We start from the raw sequence: 17,073 nt of genomic DNA, 5'->3' as shown, positions 1-17,073 counted from the left end.
GGTTCCTTGACACCACACGCGGTCAAATTCTGCCTTGATGTCAAACGCAGTCACTCTCACCTCACCTTGGGAGTTCAGCTCTTTTGTCCATGTTTGAACCAAGGCTGTAATGAGGTCAGGTGCTGAGTGGCCCTGGAGGAACCCAAACTGGGCATCAGTGAGCAGGTTATTGCTAAGAAAGTGCTGCTTGATAGCCCTGTTGATGACCCCTTCCATTACTTTACTGATGATGGAGAGTAGATTGAAGGGGCAGTAATTGGCCGGGTTGGATTTGTCCTGCATTTTGTGTACAGGACATCCCTGGGCAATTTTCCACATAGCCGGTAGATGCCAGTGTTGTAGCTGTACTGGAACAGCTTGGCTAGGGGCACAGCAAGTTCTGGGGCACAGTACTATTGCCAGAATGTTGTCAGGGCCGATAGTCTTTGCAGTATCCAGTGCCTTCAGCCGTTTCTTGATATCACGTGGAGTGAATCGAATTGGCTCAAGACTGGCATCTGTGATGCTGGGGACCTCCGGAGGAGGATGAGATGGATCATCCACTCGGCACTTCTGGCTGAAGATAGTTGCGAATGCTCCAGCCTTATCTTTTGCACTGCTGTGCTGGGCTCCTCCATCATTGAGGATGGGGATATTTGTGGAGACTTCTCCTCTAGTGAGTTGTTTAATTGTCCCCCACCATTCCCGACTGGATGTAGCAGGACTGCAGAGCTTAGATCTGATCCGTTGGCTGTGGGATCGCTTAGCTCTGCCTATCACTTGCTGCTTATGCTGTTTGGCATGCAAGTAGTCCTGTTTTATAGCTTCACCAGGTTGACACCTCATTTTTAGGTATGCTTGGTGCTGCTCCTGGCATTCCCTCCTGCACTCTTCATTGAACCAGAGTTGATCCCCTGGTTTGATGGTAATGGTAGAGTGGGGGGTATGCCAGGCCATGGGGTTACAGATTGTGTTCGAGTACAATTCTGCTGCTGCTGATGGCCCACACTGCCTCATGGTGCCCAGTCTTGAGTTGCTAGATCTGTTCGAAATCTATTCCCATTCAGCACGGTGGTAGTGCCACAAAACACGATGGAGGTTATCTTCAATGTGAAGGCGCGACTTCGTCTCCACAATGACTGTGTGGTGGTCACTCCTACTGATACTGTCATGGACAGATGCATCTGTGGCAGGCAGGTTGGCGAGGATGAGGACAAGTATGTTTTTCCCCTCACCACCTGCCGCAGACCCAGCCTAGCAGCTATGTCATTTAGGACTTGGCCAGTAGTGGTGCTACTGAGCCACTCTTGGTGATAGACATTGAAGTCCCCCACCCAGAGAACATTCTGCACTCATGCCACCCTCAGTACTTCCTCCAAGTGATGTTCAACATGGCACTGATTCATCAGCTGAGGGAGAGCAGTACGTGGTAATCAGCAGGAGGTTTCCTTGCCTGTGTTTGACCTGATGCCATGAGACTTCATGTGGTCCGGAGTCAATGTTTAGGACTCCCAGGGCAACTTCCTCCCGACTATATACCACTGTGCTGCCACCTCTGCTGGGTCTGTCCTGCCGGTGAGACAGGACATACCCAGGGATGGTGATGGTGGAGTCAGGGACATTGGCCAGAATTTTTCTACCGGCAAGTTGGGGGCGGGCCGCTCGCCGATGCGAAAATGACACGGGATGAAGTCGGGGGGAATTCCCGACGTCATCCCACCCCTTTTAAATATTCAGGAAGGCAGGCGGACAGCTGATTTCGCTGTCCGCCCGGCGACCTGTCAATGGCCAATTGAGGCCATTGACAGGGTAGTTAACCCAATTAAAGACCCTGCCCGTCCAACCTTAAGGCTGGCGGGCAGGCCAGGACCCCCAGCGGGCTTCTGAAAAAACATGAAGCCTCATCCACTGGAGGGATGAGGTTTCATGTTTGTATTTAAAAAGTTTAATAAAGTTTCTTTTTGCTTTTTATTTACTTGTCCCATCTCATGAGGGGAACATGTTAATAATTTTTTAATTTTTCTATTTTTGATGTTTATAAAGCTTTCACCGATCTCCCTGAGACAGCACTTAGTCTCAGGGAGATGTGCGCTCCTTCGTGCACATGCGCGAAAGAGCGCACTTTGACAGTTGGGGAATCCCTCCCCCCCAGCATAGGAAGCGCATAACCGTCAGGCAGCCCGCTGGGCGGGCCTTAATTGGCCCGCCTACTCAAAATGGCGGCAGGGCCCGTTTCGGCGGCTGCGATCGGCTGCCCGCCCACCGTCAAGCCGATGGGGACCACCCGCCCATCAAGGGCAAAATTCTGCCTATTATCTGTAAGGTATGATTTCATGAGTATGACTATGTCAGGCTGTTGCTTAGTCTATGAGATAGTTCTCCCAATTTTAGTACTAACACTCCTCCAATGTTAGTAAGGGGGACTTTGCAGGGTTAACAGGGCTGCAATCACTGTTGTCATTTCCAGTGCCTAGGTCTGGGGTGTCCATCCGGTTCATTCCTTTTTTTGTGTGTCTTTGTAGCGGAGTGGCTTGCTAGGCCATTTCAGAGGGCAGTGGGTCTGGAGTCACAATTTTCCTTTCCTAAAGGGCGTGAGTGAACCAGATGGGCTTTTACAACAATCATTTTGTGGTCATCATTGGACTTGTAATTCCAGATTTTTTATTGAAATCAAATTCCACCATCTGCCATGGCTGGATTTGAACCGGGGCCCCTGGAGCATTTCCCAGGGTCACTAGATTACTAGTCCAGCCATAATACCACTACACCATCACTTCTGTCATACAGATTATTGTGTATTCATTAATAAGGTTGTTAGTCATTGTAAGGATTTGTTGGATTGCTTGTACCAAATACTTTGTACAATACTTGTACCAAATACTGTATTTAGAACTTTTCAAGAGTGTATTATTGTTTGAAGTCAGAAACTACAAATAGATGAGTTCCATTGATGGACCATACCATCTGATTCTAAGGATATGTGGCGGCGTTGGAATGTTTGCACATAAAGAATATACCATCACATTTTTCTGAGAATGTTCATGAAATTAATTAAAATGTCACAATTATATCCACATCTTTGTAGCTGTTTGTGAGGAATAAAATCTGAATTATTTAATACATTTTTTTCTAACTTTGTTCTGAATCTATCCACTGCTGCTTGTAATTCTACACCTGTGTGAGACCTCGCCCATTAACTCACTGGACTGCCCTAACAAGAATGTGAGGTAAATCATAGGCAATCAAACAGTTGAGCTTACGTATGTTTTAGAAACAAGGTCCTCTAAGAATCCTTTCCATGTGAAGCTGGACTTAGTTCCTGTTGTTTTTGATAAGGCAATTTCAATGGCACTTGACAATAGCAATCTGAACTCTGAAAACAAAGATACTGCAGATTTATTCCAGAATGAATTAAATTCAAGGCGGAGGGTTAGCCTTCCACCAGAATTCTTGACAGGGATTGATAATTACGAAAAGGGTAATAGACACTACAGGAATGTAGAGCAAATACACTTGAGACGCCCGAAGAAAAGACCTTCAATTTTTCAAGGTAGGAAATGCTTTTGTTATGTCCGTTGATTGTGACTGTGATCTCCTAAGCGTTTAAAATATGCAGATTTCAGGATAGATTTGTTTAAAATGATATCTATATGTGCCAGTTTAACCAGGAAAAACATGAATAGAGAAATAATAGTGAAACTAACATGTTAGGATGTGTTGTCGGTTTTAAAGCACAATGCGTCACAAGTAGTGTTTTATAAACAAGAGTTCAAAAAGTGCCCATGGCAAGAGTCTGTTTATGACTAAGTAGAACTGATGGTTGCGCAGCCAGCAATTGGTAATTATCTAAAGTTATGGTTGCATTCCTCTCCTTCAGCAGAGCCTGAAGATTGTTGATATGAGTAGTTATTTCAACGAAATCACTACATGTTCTATGTGAGAAAGTTGCTGAATGTATACTTTAAAATTACTGTGAAGCAATATAAAAATATGAAACTTCAGGGCAGTTGGCAACTACCTTTTATAACTTTATTAGGCATATAACTTTTTTTTATTTATTCAGTTAAGGGGAGGTGATGACATAATGGTGTTGTTGCTAGACTAGTAATTCAGGGTAATGGCTCTGGGGATCTGTGTTTGAATCCTGCCACAGCAGATGGTGGAATTTGAATTCAATAAAAATCTAGAATTAAAAGTATAATGATGACCATGAAACCATTGTCAATTGTCAGGGTTTTCTTGTTCACTAATGTCCTTTAGGGAAGGAAAGCTGCTGTCCTTACCTGGTCTGGCCTAAATGTGACTCCAAACCCACACCAATGTGGTTGACTTTTAATGCCCTCTGGATGAATGAATGAACGAAAAATCATGGGATGCCTCTGTCCCTGGCAAGGCCAGCATTTATTGTCCATCTCTAATTGCCCCTTGAGAAGGTGGTAGTGAGATACTTTCTTGAATACTGAGTGGCAAGACCATTTCAGAAAGCAGTTAAGAGTCAAACACATTGCCGTGGGTCTAGATTAACATATAGGCCAGTCTGGGGAAAGGGAACAGATTTCCTTCCACAATGGACATTAGTTATGACAATCTGGTAGTTTCGTAGTTATCATTCTCTCTTTATTCCAATGTATTTATTTATTTAATTAAGTTGAAATTTCCCCAGCTGCCATGATGGGATCTAAACTCATGTCTCCATGGGTTTCATTTAAATTTAGGCCTCTGGATTACTAATCCAGTAACATAATCACTATGCTACCATGCCCATAAAACATACATACAAAATATAGCATACCATGTTTTTCAATTTAAGTAATGAAGTTAGGTGTGTGTTATATTTACATGTGTAAATATCCTGTTTCTCTTGCAGTATTACTTGTAAATCAGGGTGGGGAGGGGGATTGGTTGGGTGGAATAGGTTGAGAAATGTAGGATTTGAGGTTTTGGTGCACAAGTCAGAGGTGGACTAAAGCTAAACTCGGTAAAAGAACAGGTCTATTGTGGCATTGTTCATGGCAAGATCGCAGCAATTTTGTGTTGGTGGTTCTCTATCTCTCTTTGTCTTTCTGCTTCTTTTATGGGTTGAATAATAGGCTCAGAAATCGGGAGTGTTCCCTGCCCATGCCAAGGTGTTATCAAGCATGATGATGTCTGGTTGCGATCCCAATGTCAGTATGCCAGTTTTAAATAATATGGCTGGTGGGCAGGGTTAAAAATCAAGAGCCCACCCACGTTATTCTAATTTTATTTAAGTAGGTATTTAAATTTGCTAATGACCAAATTGACTGGAATAATATTTAGTGTCCACAATAATACACTTGTAGAGTCTGTTTTGACACCATGTGGGGTTCCTGTATTTTTACGAGGCAGCTTGTTAGGCTAAAAGGTTCAGCTGAGTCCTGAGTTTCATCTTAGCAGTTCAGAGTTCTGTTACTGCTGGGAGTGCTTCATTCAAGAAGCAGAGTTTCCAGTTAAAACTTATATTAACTAGAGGCCTTTTATCCTCCTGCTGAGTGCTCCATTTAGTCTTTGTTCATCACCCCAGACTTTAAAGTAACTGAAAAAAATGGGCATTGTGGTCTCGGTGGGAGGCACAACCTCCAGTGAGGAGGAGAGGAGGATTAGGAGGAGGAAGCGGAGGAGAGTAAAAGAAAGAAGGGCAGATCGGGAGGTCCAGGATGCACCAGTGGCGCTCAAAGGGGCCAGAGCTGTGCTAGGCCTGGAGGGTGATGAAGCCGTCACATATCCTCATCAGAGGCATAGAAGGGGCATATGCAGCCCCTCGAATGTACAGGCAGAAACAGGGCTACCTGCAGATGTCAGAGACACAATGCAAGAGAAGACTCAGCTTTTCAAGAACCACAGTCTCATCACTTTGTGACATGCTTGCAGGGGAGATCTCCAACTGTGTTGGGGGTCACCCGATGCCTGAAGCTCTGATCATCACTGTCGTGCTCAACTTCTTCACAACAGGCTCCTTTCAGGTAGCATGTGGAGACCTCAGTGGCATAACGTAGCCTGCTGCAACACCACTGCATCAAAGTTTTCATTGATGCTGTTTCGAAGGGCAGGGAATTACATCTCCTTCACACTGGACAAGCAGAGTCAACTGGATAGAACTGGAGGGTTTACAGCAATTGCAGGTTTCCCCAGGGTACAGGGAGCTATTGATTGTATGCACATCACCATAAGGGCTCCTGCTGGACAGCCTTGCAACTCCAACAACAGGAAGGCCTTTCACTCATTGAACGTCCAGCTGGTCTCTAATCATCATTGGCGGATCATGCAGGTATGCGCCAAGTACCCAGGCAGCAGTCCCAACTCCTTTGTTCTTTGAAACTCACAGGTGCCAGACCTATTCTGCGGCCATGAAGCCCTGGATGGATGGCTTATAGGTGATAAGGAATACCTATTGAACAGATGACTCATGAAGCCTTTCAGGGTGCCCAGAACAGAAACAGAGAGGAGATACAATGACAGCCATGCAAGCACCAGGGCCATCATTGAGCAGACCTTCGACCTCTTGGAAATGAGGTTCAGATGCGTTGATAGACCAGGAGAGGCATTGCAGCACACTCCTTTACATGTGTCCCTGATGGCCGTGGTGTGCTTGCCCTCCATAACCTCACTATCAAAAGACGAGATGCCCTTAAGGATGAGGGTACAGCAGATAGGGGCCATTCATCAGAGGATGAGGGCAAGGATGAGGCAAGGGAACATGGCCATGATTGCATGGATAGCCGTGACAACAGGGGTGCCTTAAGAAGGCAGAGGTTTCAATAGTTTCAAAAGTCCCAGCCTCAGAGATGCATGCACGTCATGTGTCCAAACCTTTTTCCAAGTGCAGTGTGTGACTCATGTCACCGTCATGTCAACACACTTACCCTTTCCAAATATTTACACTCGAAGCATCCTGCCTTGCATCGAAATTATAAAGCCTTCGCCTGTCTCCCGAATCAAGTTCCATAGCCACAGCATAGTATAAAAACATCAGCTTGAGACTATGAGGTCTGGGTTTATTTACAAACTCATATTGACTAGTGACATTCACCGGCACAAAATTCTCACCCATGTGACCCTCTTGGTGGCTATTGTGGAGTTTTTGATGCGTTTATGAGTGCTCCAGCTCAGTGCTCTACCATCGCTTGCAGCTGCACTGGAGAGAGGCTGCTGATCAGCCACATAACTTGCCCTGGATGACTTTGGCAGGTGTCCTCTGTGAGGCTGTGGCCTTGAGTGGCCCACCACATTAGAAGACTTTTGCTGAGAGGCAGGAGGATACTCTGTCATTGTGACACTGCATGAGGACTGTGTCAATGGCGGATGGATGGAGGAGATGCTGCCCCCATCAGAATTTCCCAGAGAGGTACTTCCAGATGGCGGAGCCTGCTGCTCATCCTCCGCTACTAAGACCATTTGGTCCTCCCTGCCTTCCCATGAGGTCGCAGGAGCTGGGTCTGTACCCATGCTCCAATTCCTCCTGTCGCCTTGGCACTGGGCCCCTGAGCTCAGAGCTAGGGTGATGGTGTGCAGGTCAGAGCACACATCAACAATTGGGTCTGCAATACGTTCGGATTGCCCTTGCAGTACAGCCATCAATCTGTCCATGGAGGAAGTTTGGCTCTCCAAATAGTGGGTGATCGCAGTGCACATGGCTTGGATGGACACCTCCACAGTCCGGGCCAGGGCATGCAACCCCTCTGGTATACCTGCCAAATCGTCATGGACCTCATGATAGACATTCAGCGTCTGCCGCCTCACAGATGACTCCAAAAACTCATCACCTGACTCAGAATCAGTCTCTGGATCACCCCAGACACTCCTCTAACTGCCCGAGGCCTGCTCCATCACACTCTCTGGCAGCTGCACATGCAACTGTGAAATCCCCTCACCAGACTGTACATGACTCCATTCCGATGTGCAAATCCCTGCCGAGGTGCCAGTATCATCGCTGGTGCTTGGGACAGAGAGAGGATGTGCTGCTGCATCCTGCAAGGGTTCTTCCTCCTCCCCAGAGGGGAGTGGCAGTCCAGCATCCAGACGAGGGTCCATGGAAGAGGCTTCACTTGTGACAGAGAGACAGAAGCAATGGGGTTAGTGATCATCACAAACCTTCCCACATCTGTGCTAAATCACGAAGCTCTGCATCATTGGTCATGTCCAACATGAGAGATGAGACCATGCAGACACAGTGGACACTTGTACCAACACCTGAAGCTTCTGATTATGAAGCTTTCCTGTGTTTTAGTGTCAGAATTATATTTTTGAGTTTCATTGTACCATGCCAAACTTCCATCCACCTCCCACATGCCGTCTCCCCTTTTCTATCAGTTTCTGCCATTTACCATCTCACCAGACCCATACCTTCCTCCAATCTTGCCACTGCCAATGGACCTGGATGACTCTGACTCCAAGAGCATCAAAACTTCCTCCTCAAATGGAGTCAGTACCACAAGGTTCGGCACACCCCCACCAGTCCAGCCTCACTCTTGGGCATTTTGGGCATGCTTCTCCTGACAAAATGTGTAACATTACAATCACGAGAATTGTCAGCCTATTTGATGCATGTTGTCCATACATTATTAGCAGAGTGTTTGGCAGCCATACATGCTGTGCACATCCCTCATCCGCACAGGCTGCCAAACCCCCCACCCTCCAAGTAGACCAAAGCTATAACTGCACACTGACATCAGAGTTAACAGAAATGTCTTTGCTGCATCATGCTGTCTTGGAGCTCCAGCCAACCTCACATTCCTAACGCGTTCGCAATGGCACTCTGTTGGATACTGGCACAAGTAAACACATACTGAGGACTTACCCTGGCTGCCCTCATGACGCCATTGAGCCTCATCTGGCATTGAGACAAGGTTCGCTTCTCCAGCCCAACACTGCTGACCTCTGCAGCTACCTCCTCCCAGGCGGCATGTGTTTTGGTCGGGTTTCTCCTCTTCCCGCCAGATGGCATGAGCTACTCACGTCAGTTCGAGACTGCAGGGAGGAGAGCTGTCAGGGAGCCATCAGTAAATTGAGGGGCTGGTTTTGGCACTTCTTCCCTGCATCTCCCCTCACTCCAAAGGCTCTGACATCTCTGCAGGGAAATATGCAACAGCTAGACAATTCCTGTTTGCAAAAATGTAGAAAACTTATTCAGGTTCAAAAAGAATACAATCTCTGCTCAGTGGCAAAGTTTGGACATCTCAGATTTCACAAACATGGACACTTACCTTAAAAGCCTGAAAATCTCTGAAGTTCCAATAAGCTGCACAACTCTGATGAGTCCTGACATTCGCTGGGTCCCGTGCCAGGGGGACCTTTAAATTACTGGTCGTAACCTTGTTCTGGGTCATGGCCAACGACCTCGAAGGCCGCACATCCTGCCCTCCAACACTGATAGGGCAGGATGCTCACCACCTAAAGGCCTCAAACCCACCCTCTGAAATCAATTGGTCCAATCTGCACTTTATCGGGCGCATTTCAACGGTGGACCTGGAACACTTAAAGGCCTCAAACCCACCCTCTGAAATCAATTGGTCCAATCTGCACTTTATCGGGCGCATTTCAACGGTGGACCTGGAAGTCAGAAAGCCACCCACTTCCAAATGCGGATCCTGCCACCCACGCCCAAGTGTATTGTTCAGCCCTATGTCTCCGTGCCTCTTACTTTTCTCTTTGTCTTCTTTCTGGGACCAGAATTCCAGAGTCTTTTCCCACTTGTGGAAATGCTGCACATAAATGTTGGACATCCCTGAAACCCAATACAGATGCTATCCCAAGCTGGAGGACAGGATTATTTAAATACATGGGATTAATTGATGGCCATGCATGTTAAAGCTAATGAGATGCACCCACTGTGAGAAAATTGGAATGGTGCCACACCAGTCCAATGGTGGATGAGAGGTTCAGGAAGGGAAGGAACAGTTGCTAAATTTAAAAACTGCTTCTTAGGGTGCTAAAGGTCATTGTTGGAAAGGAAATTAATCTTCTCTGCGATTGACTACTTTTGTCTACAGAACTTTTGAGACATTTACTAGGCTCTGATATGAATTCTTGCCAAATGACATCATCTCAGTTGAGCCAAAGGGGGGCATGGAACAAAGTCTTGAAGTAGCTCAGGAACTCTCTCAAACATCCCCCACCATGACATTGGGGTGGAGGGAGGGGAGGGAGCTGTAGGAGGAAGATCTGCTCCCTTTCAACTGATTTAAAGATTAAAAGCTTGGACCTCTGCATTAGGCTTTTTGTCATTGTTGCTGAAAGTAAAACATCTAATATTTGCAGTCTGGGTTTTAGGTGTGTCATAAATAGTGTTACATCTTGTTTTAGATTGAGACATTTCTGGAGCTAACCAGTTTGATTTGACTTAAGTATTATGAAAATGACTTGAAAAAAATGTACCATCTTTCTTACATTTATAGTCAAAATCTAGCAGAACATGCATGTCTATCATTAATATTTTGGGACTGCAAAGCTCAGTGGACGGAATTATAACTGTGGCCCGGTGCAGAACACAAAGTGGGCACCACTTCCACTCTTTGGCTTTTTGCTGGTCCCAAGGCAATTGCACGTAGCTTGCACAAGAGATGTGTGCACTCACACAGTGGGGAAGCTTTTCAGTGGTAAAACCCACCGTCAGCTAACAGTGCAGCACGTACGGGTGGGCTATAGCCTCCTGGACAAACAGGGAGGTACTTCAACACGGTCACAACTTGCCTGCCCAACTCCATTATCATTAACATAAGACTTCCTGAGAGCACAGAGGTGGCACAGATCATTTTCAAATTTAAATTTCACTTGTAAATATTTCACTTTACATTGAGTTCACTTTATTCTTGTGCCTAAATGGAGCTAAATGTACTGGCACGCTTCATAATTGGCACAAACTGACGGTTACAGGGGAGTTAAGGACATTCCTTTATTGTGGAAGAAAAAATGTTGTGTTTTTGTGTTCACTCTTTGTTGAATGTTCATGTTAGTGTGCACTGTTATACTCGCTACTCTGTGGGACATGGCTCAACTGGCCCTCCCTTCTGTGCATTATAAAGGACATTGTTCGAGATCACTCTCAGCAGGGATAATTAAAATGTTGTTGGTGTACTCAAGGCCCTGTAAGGACTCTGCCAGCCAACACCCTGAGAAAGACCCACATGTGTATGTACTGGCACTGCCCTTTGGGCCCCTAATTTTCTTATCTTGACTGATGGTTCCACTACACCCAGGATGCCAGGCCTTTCCCACTTCATTCATCCATGACCCAGACCCATTCTCTGTCCTTCCTGGGATCCCTCTTCCACTCCACCATGCCCCTGATACCCCACACAGCCCCCACACCACTGACTCATCCTTGTCAGTAATGAGCCTCATGTAAGCTACCATTTTCCTACTCCCCTCCCTTGTGCTGTACTCTTTTTCCCCTCTTTCCACTCAAGCTGTTACTTTTTTCCATTCCCCCTCTTTATGCAAGCACAATTTAATCCAGTTCTGGTTGGCAGTCTTCACCCTGCCATTCAGTTAAAGGTGGCGTAGTTCTCGCAAGAGTTCCTCAGGGTAGTGCCCTAGGCCCATCTGCTTCATCAATGACCTTCCCTCCATTATAAAGTCAAACGTGTGGATGTGTACTGATGATTGCACAATGACCAGGACCATTCAGACTCCTCAGATACTGAAGAGTGCTTGTCCATCTTCAGCAAGAGCTGGACAACATTCAGGCTTGGGTTGATAAGTGGCAAGTAACACCCACACCACACAAGTGCCAGGCAAAGACAATCTCCAACAAGAAGGAATCCAACCACTTGACATTCAATGGTATTACCATTGCTGAAGCCCCAACTATCAATATCCTGTGGGTTAGCATTGACCAGAAACTGAACTGGGCCAATCATATAAATACTGTTCCTAGAAGAGCAGGTCAGAGGCTAGGAATTCTGTAACAAATAACTCACCTCTTGACTCCCCAAAGCCTGTTCACCATCTACAGGGCATACGTCAGGAGTGTAATGGAATAATCTCCATTTGCCTGGGTGAGTGCAGCTCTAACAGCACAAGAAGCTCAATACTATCCAGGACAAAGCATCTTTATGACACTCCATCCACCACCTTAACATTCACTCCCTGTGCCACCAGTGCACAGTAGCAGAAGTGCGTACCACATACAAAGTCCACCATCTACAAGACACAAGTCAGGAGTGTGATGGAATACTTTCCACTTACCTGGATGAGTGCAGCTCCTTCAACATTCAAGAAGCTTGACACCATCCAGGACAAAGCAGCCCGTTTGATTAACACCCCCTCCACAAACATTCACTCCCATCATCACCAATGAACAGTGACAGCAGTGTATACGAGCTACAAGATGCACTGCAGAAACTCACCAAGGCCCCTTAGGTAGCACCTTCCAAACCCACAACCACTACCATCTAGAAGGACAAGGGCAGCAGATACATGGGAACACCACCACCTGGAAGTTCTCCTCCAAGTCACTCACCATCCTGAATTGGAAATATATTGCCGTTCCTTCACTTGTCGCTGGGTCAAAATCCTGGAACTCCCTCCCTAATGACACTGTGTGTACCTGCACACAGTGAAGGGAGGGGCGGGGGGAGGGGGAGGGGGGCGGGCGGGAGGAGGGAGGGGAGGGGGAGGGGGGAGGAAGGGAGGGGGAGGGGGAGGGGGATGGAGGGAGGAGGAAGGGGAGGGGGAAGGGGAGGGGGAGGGGGTAGGAGGGAGGGGGAGGGGAGGGGGAGGGGAGGGGGGAAGGGGAGGGGGGAGGGAGGGGGGCAGGGAGGGGAGGGGGGAGGGGAGGGTGGAGGGAAGGGGAGGGGGGAGGGAGGGAGGGGGGCAGGGAGGGGAGGGGGGAGGGGGATCCCAATCCCAATCCCAATCCCAATCCCAATCCCAATCCCACACTCAGTGCCCAATCAAAGGATCTGACATTGGGAAGCATATGACAGATTTTAAGTTGATAATATAGGTGAGAACCAGGCTGAATGTAGAATGTTCGAAAGGAAATTAAAATAGGAATAAGAGAAACAAAGAGAAAATATGAGAAGAGACTGGCAGCTAACATAAAAAGGCATCCAAAAATCTTCTATAGACATATAAATGTTACAAGAGTGATAAAAGGAGGAGTGGTGCCAAATAGGTTCCGAATAAGAATTTATGTAGGAAAGCAGAAGGCATGGCTGAGTATTAAATGCGCACTTTGCATCTGTCCTTTCCAAGGAGGAAGATGCTGCCAAAGTTTTAGTGAAAGAGAAGGTAGTTGAGACACTGGATGGGCAAAAATTGATAATAAGGAGGTTTTAGAAAAATCGGCTGTACTTAAAGTTGAAAGTCACCAGAGCCGGCTCAGATGCATTTTAATATACTGCTGGAAGTAAAGGTGAAAATTGTGGAGGAACTGGCCATTATCTACCAATCCTCCTTAGGTACAAGGATGGTGCAGAGGCCAGGAGAATTGCAAATGCTACATCCTTGTTAAAAAAATGGTGTAAGGATAAGCCCAACAACTATAGCCCACTTTAACCTCGGTGATGGGAAAGCTATTAGAAACAATTATCAGGTCAAGCAGGAATATAGGACAGAGTGATAATTAGATCAAGTTGAAGAAGGGGAAAGAAGATATGAGGAGAGAGCAACATGCATAAGGAATTGGAAGGGAGGAGATAGGACCTGGATAGAAAGGTAACATGGGGACAAGGAGAGGAAGGGGAAGAGAGAGCAGAAGGAGGGGAAGATGAACAGGATGGGGGAGGGAGGCAGGGAGCAGACAGGGACAAGTACCAACACCAGCTAAAAAAGCTTAACCTTAGGGGTTGAGACAATTTGACCTGTGCCAGGTTAGGAGAAAAGAGAAGCAATTTCAGCAGTGGATGGAAGGGATCAGCAAACAAATTTCTTGGAGCTGAAGCCCAAAACAATCTGTCAAGGGGAGAGATGAGAAAACATTCTCATGGGATGAAGGAGTTGGCCATAAAACTCAATGAGAAAGCCATGAGCAGCAAATAGAATTAGTGATGGATTACAAAAAGAAAATACCTGCAGTTGGGAACTGGGGGTGATTTGAAAAATTTTCCAGGGGTTGGGGGAGGAAAGGTGATAAAGCACCTTCATGCTTGTGTGCGCCAGACATGCATGAGCGTGAAATAGCACGCGATGACATCGGGCAAGCATCCCGACATCATCACGCACTCGCACGTTATTTCGGTTGACGGGCAGTGCGCCTGCCGACAACTAAGAGGTCTGTTAAGCACATTAGTAAATTAATTAAAGTGAATTTTTCTCTGTCTATCCAACCTTATGGTTGGCAGGAGGGTGAAAAGGCCAAGTGGCCTTTGGATTTTTGAGGAAACCTCATCCACAGGTGGGATGAGGTTTCCAATGTTTATTAAAAATTAGGAGGAATAAGACAGACGAGTTGAGGGCACAGATAGGCACATGGGGGTATGATATCATAGCTATGACTGAGACTTGGCTAAAAGAAGGCACGATTGGCAGCTCAACATTCCTGGTTATAGGGTATTCAGACGAGATAGAGAGGGGGATAGGAGAGGGGTTTGTAATATTGATCAAGGAATCAGTTATAGCAGTGAGGAGGGATTATATCTTGGAAGGATCATCAAATGAGGCCAAATGGGTAGAAGTAAAAAACACAAAAGGGGCAAACACATGTTGGGTGTGTACTATAGGCCCCCAAACCGTCAGGGTGAGATAGAGGATCAAAAAGGTAATCAAATTTCAAGGAAGTATAAGAATAGTAATAATAGTGGATTTTAACTACCCAAATATTAACTGCGATAGTTTTAGCGTGCAAGGTAGAGAGGGAGCAAAATTCTTAAGTTGTATCCAGGAGAACATTTTTAGCCAATATGTAGAAAGCCCAACAAGGGAGGGGCAGTTCTGGACCTAATATTTGGAAATGAGCCTGGGCAGGTGGAAGACATATCAGTAGGGGAGCGTTTTGGAGATAGTGACCATAACTCAGTTAGATTTAGGATAGCTATGGAAAAGATAAGGTTGGGCCGGAAGTAAAAGTTCTAAACTGGGGAAAGGCTAATTTTACTAAGGTGAGATACGATTTGGCCCAAGTGGACTGGGAGCAGCTACTTGCAGATAAAACTGTGTCAGAGCATTGGGAGGCATTCAAGGAGAAAATAGCATGGGTACAGGGCAAATATGTTCCTGTAAAAACAAAGGAGGATACCAGGTTCAGAGAACCCTTGATGTCAAGGGAGTAAAGGTTAGGATTAAGAAAAAAGGAGAAGTTTATTGCAAATACCGAGGGCTCAATATAGCAGAGTCCCTAGAGTATAAAAAGTACAGAGGGGAACTTAAAAAGGAAATTAGGAAAGCTAAGAGAGTGCATGAGAAAGAATTAGTGGGTAGGATAAAGGAAAAGCCAAAGGGTTTTTAAAATATATAAAGAGCAAGAGAATAACTAGGGAAAGAGTAGGGCCAATTAGGGACCATAGAGATAATTTGTGTGTGGACCCGGAAGACGTGGGTACAGTCGTCAATGAATACTTTGAGTTGGTCTTCACAATGGAAAAGGACAACGCAGGTATAGACATCAGAGTGGAGGACTGTGAAATATTAGAGGGAATTAACATGGAGAGGGAGGAGGCACTAGCGAGTTTAGTGGCCTTAAAAGTGGATAGATCCGCAAGCCCGGATGAGAATGTATCCCAAGCTGTTGAGGGAGGCAAGGGAAGAGATATCAGGGGCCCTGACAATAATTTTCAGATCCTCTCTGGCCACAGGTGAGGTGCCAGAGGACTGGAGGACTGCTAACGTTGTCCCATTATTAAAAAAGGAAGGAAGGGATAGACCAGGAAATTACAGGTCAGTCAGCCCTACCTCAGTAGTGGAGAAGTTACTAGAAATAATTCTGAGGGACAGAATATATCTGCTCTTGGAGAGACAAGGATTAACCAGGGATAGTCAGCATGGATTTGTTAAGGGAAGGTTGTGTTTGACAAATTTGATTGAATTTTTTTAGGAGATAACCAGGAGTGTTGATGAGGGTAATGCATTTGATGTGGTCTACATGGACTTTAGCAAGGCTTTTGATAAGGTCCCTCATAGCAGACTGGTCAAGAAAGTAAGAGCCTATGGGATCGAAGGCAAAGTGACATGTTGGATCTAAAATTGGCTGGGAGGCAAGAAGCAGAGGGTGATGGTAGAGGGATGTTTCTGTGACTGGAAGTCTGTTTCCAGTGGTGTTCTGCAGGGCTCAGTGCTGGGGCCCTTGCTGTTTGTGGTGTACATAAATGATTTGGACTTAAATTTAGGGGGTATGATCAAGAAGTTCGTGGATGACATGAAAATTGATAGGGTGGTAAATAATGAGGAGGATAGCCATAAACTGCAGGAGGATATCAATGGACTGGTCAAATGGGCAGAGCAGTGGCAAATGGAATTCAACCTGAAAAAGTGTGAGGTAGTGCACTTGGAAAGGACTAACAAGGCAAAGGATTACACTATGAATGGTAGGACCCTGGAAAGTACTGAAGATCAGAGGGACCTTGGTGTGCATATCCACAGATCCCTGAAGGTAGCAGGGCAGATAGATAACGTGGTTAAGAAGGCATATGCGATACTTGCCTTTATTAGCTGAGGCATAGAATACAAGAGCAGGAACTGTATAAAATGCTGATTAGGCCACAACTGGAGTGCTGCATGCAGTTCTGGTCACCACATTATAGGAAGGATGTGTTTGGAGAGGGTGCAGAGGAGATTTACCAGGATGCTGCCTGGGCTGGAGGGTCTGAGCTATGAGGAAAGATTGGATAAGCTGGGGTTCTTTTCCTTGAAGCAGCAAAGGTTGAGAGGGGACCTGATAGAGGTTTATAAGATTATGAGCGGCATAAATAGGGTGGATAGGAAAGCACTTTTACTGTTAGTAGAGGAGTCAATAACCAGGGGGCATAGAGTTAAGGTAAGAGGTAGAAGTCTAAGAGGAGAGTTGAGGAAAAATGTTTTCACCCAGAAAGTGGTGGGAGTCTGGAACTCACTGCCTGAAAGGGTGGTTGAGTCAGAAACTCTTGTAACATTTAATAAGTATTTAGATTCATTTGCATTGCCATAGGCTCTAGGGCTATG

The 17,073-nt window shown here is 46.0% G+C and overlaps 1 protein-coding gene across 4 annotated transcripts in view; it reads left to right on the top strand.

Moving 5' to 3' along the window:
• The first annotated feature begins 3,255 nt into the window (after positions 1-3,255).
• Positions 3,256-17,073, top strand: part of LOC144682720 (protein furry homolog) — a 520,809-nt gene continuing 506,991 nt past the window's right edge. For all 4 annotated transcript variants that reach the window (XR_013577095.1, XM_078545350.1, XM_078545351.1 and 1 more), the window contains exon 1: positions 3,256-3,529. Coding sequence is in view for 3 of the 4 variants with exons in the window: in XM_078545350.1 (XP_078401476.1) it covers positions 3,325-3,529 (205 nt within the window). In the remaining variant the exon portion in view is untranslated. The remainder of the gene's footprint in view (positions 3,530-17,073) is intronic.

The sequence above is a fragment of the Cetorhinus maximus genome, chromosome 7 (genome assembly GCF_964194155.1).
Source record: "Cetorhinus maximus chromosome 7, sCetMax3.hap1.1, whole genome shotgun sequence".
NCBI lineage: Eukaryota > Metazoa > Chordata > Chondrichthyes > Lamniformes > Cetorhinidae > Cetorhinus > Cetorhinus maximus.
This window is presented reverse-complemented; position numbering and strand designations above follow the sequence as displayed.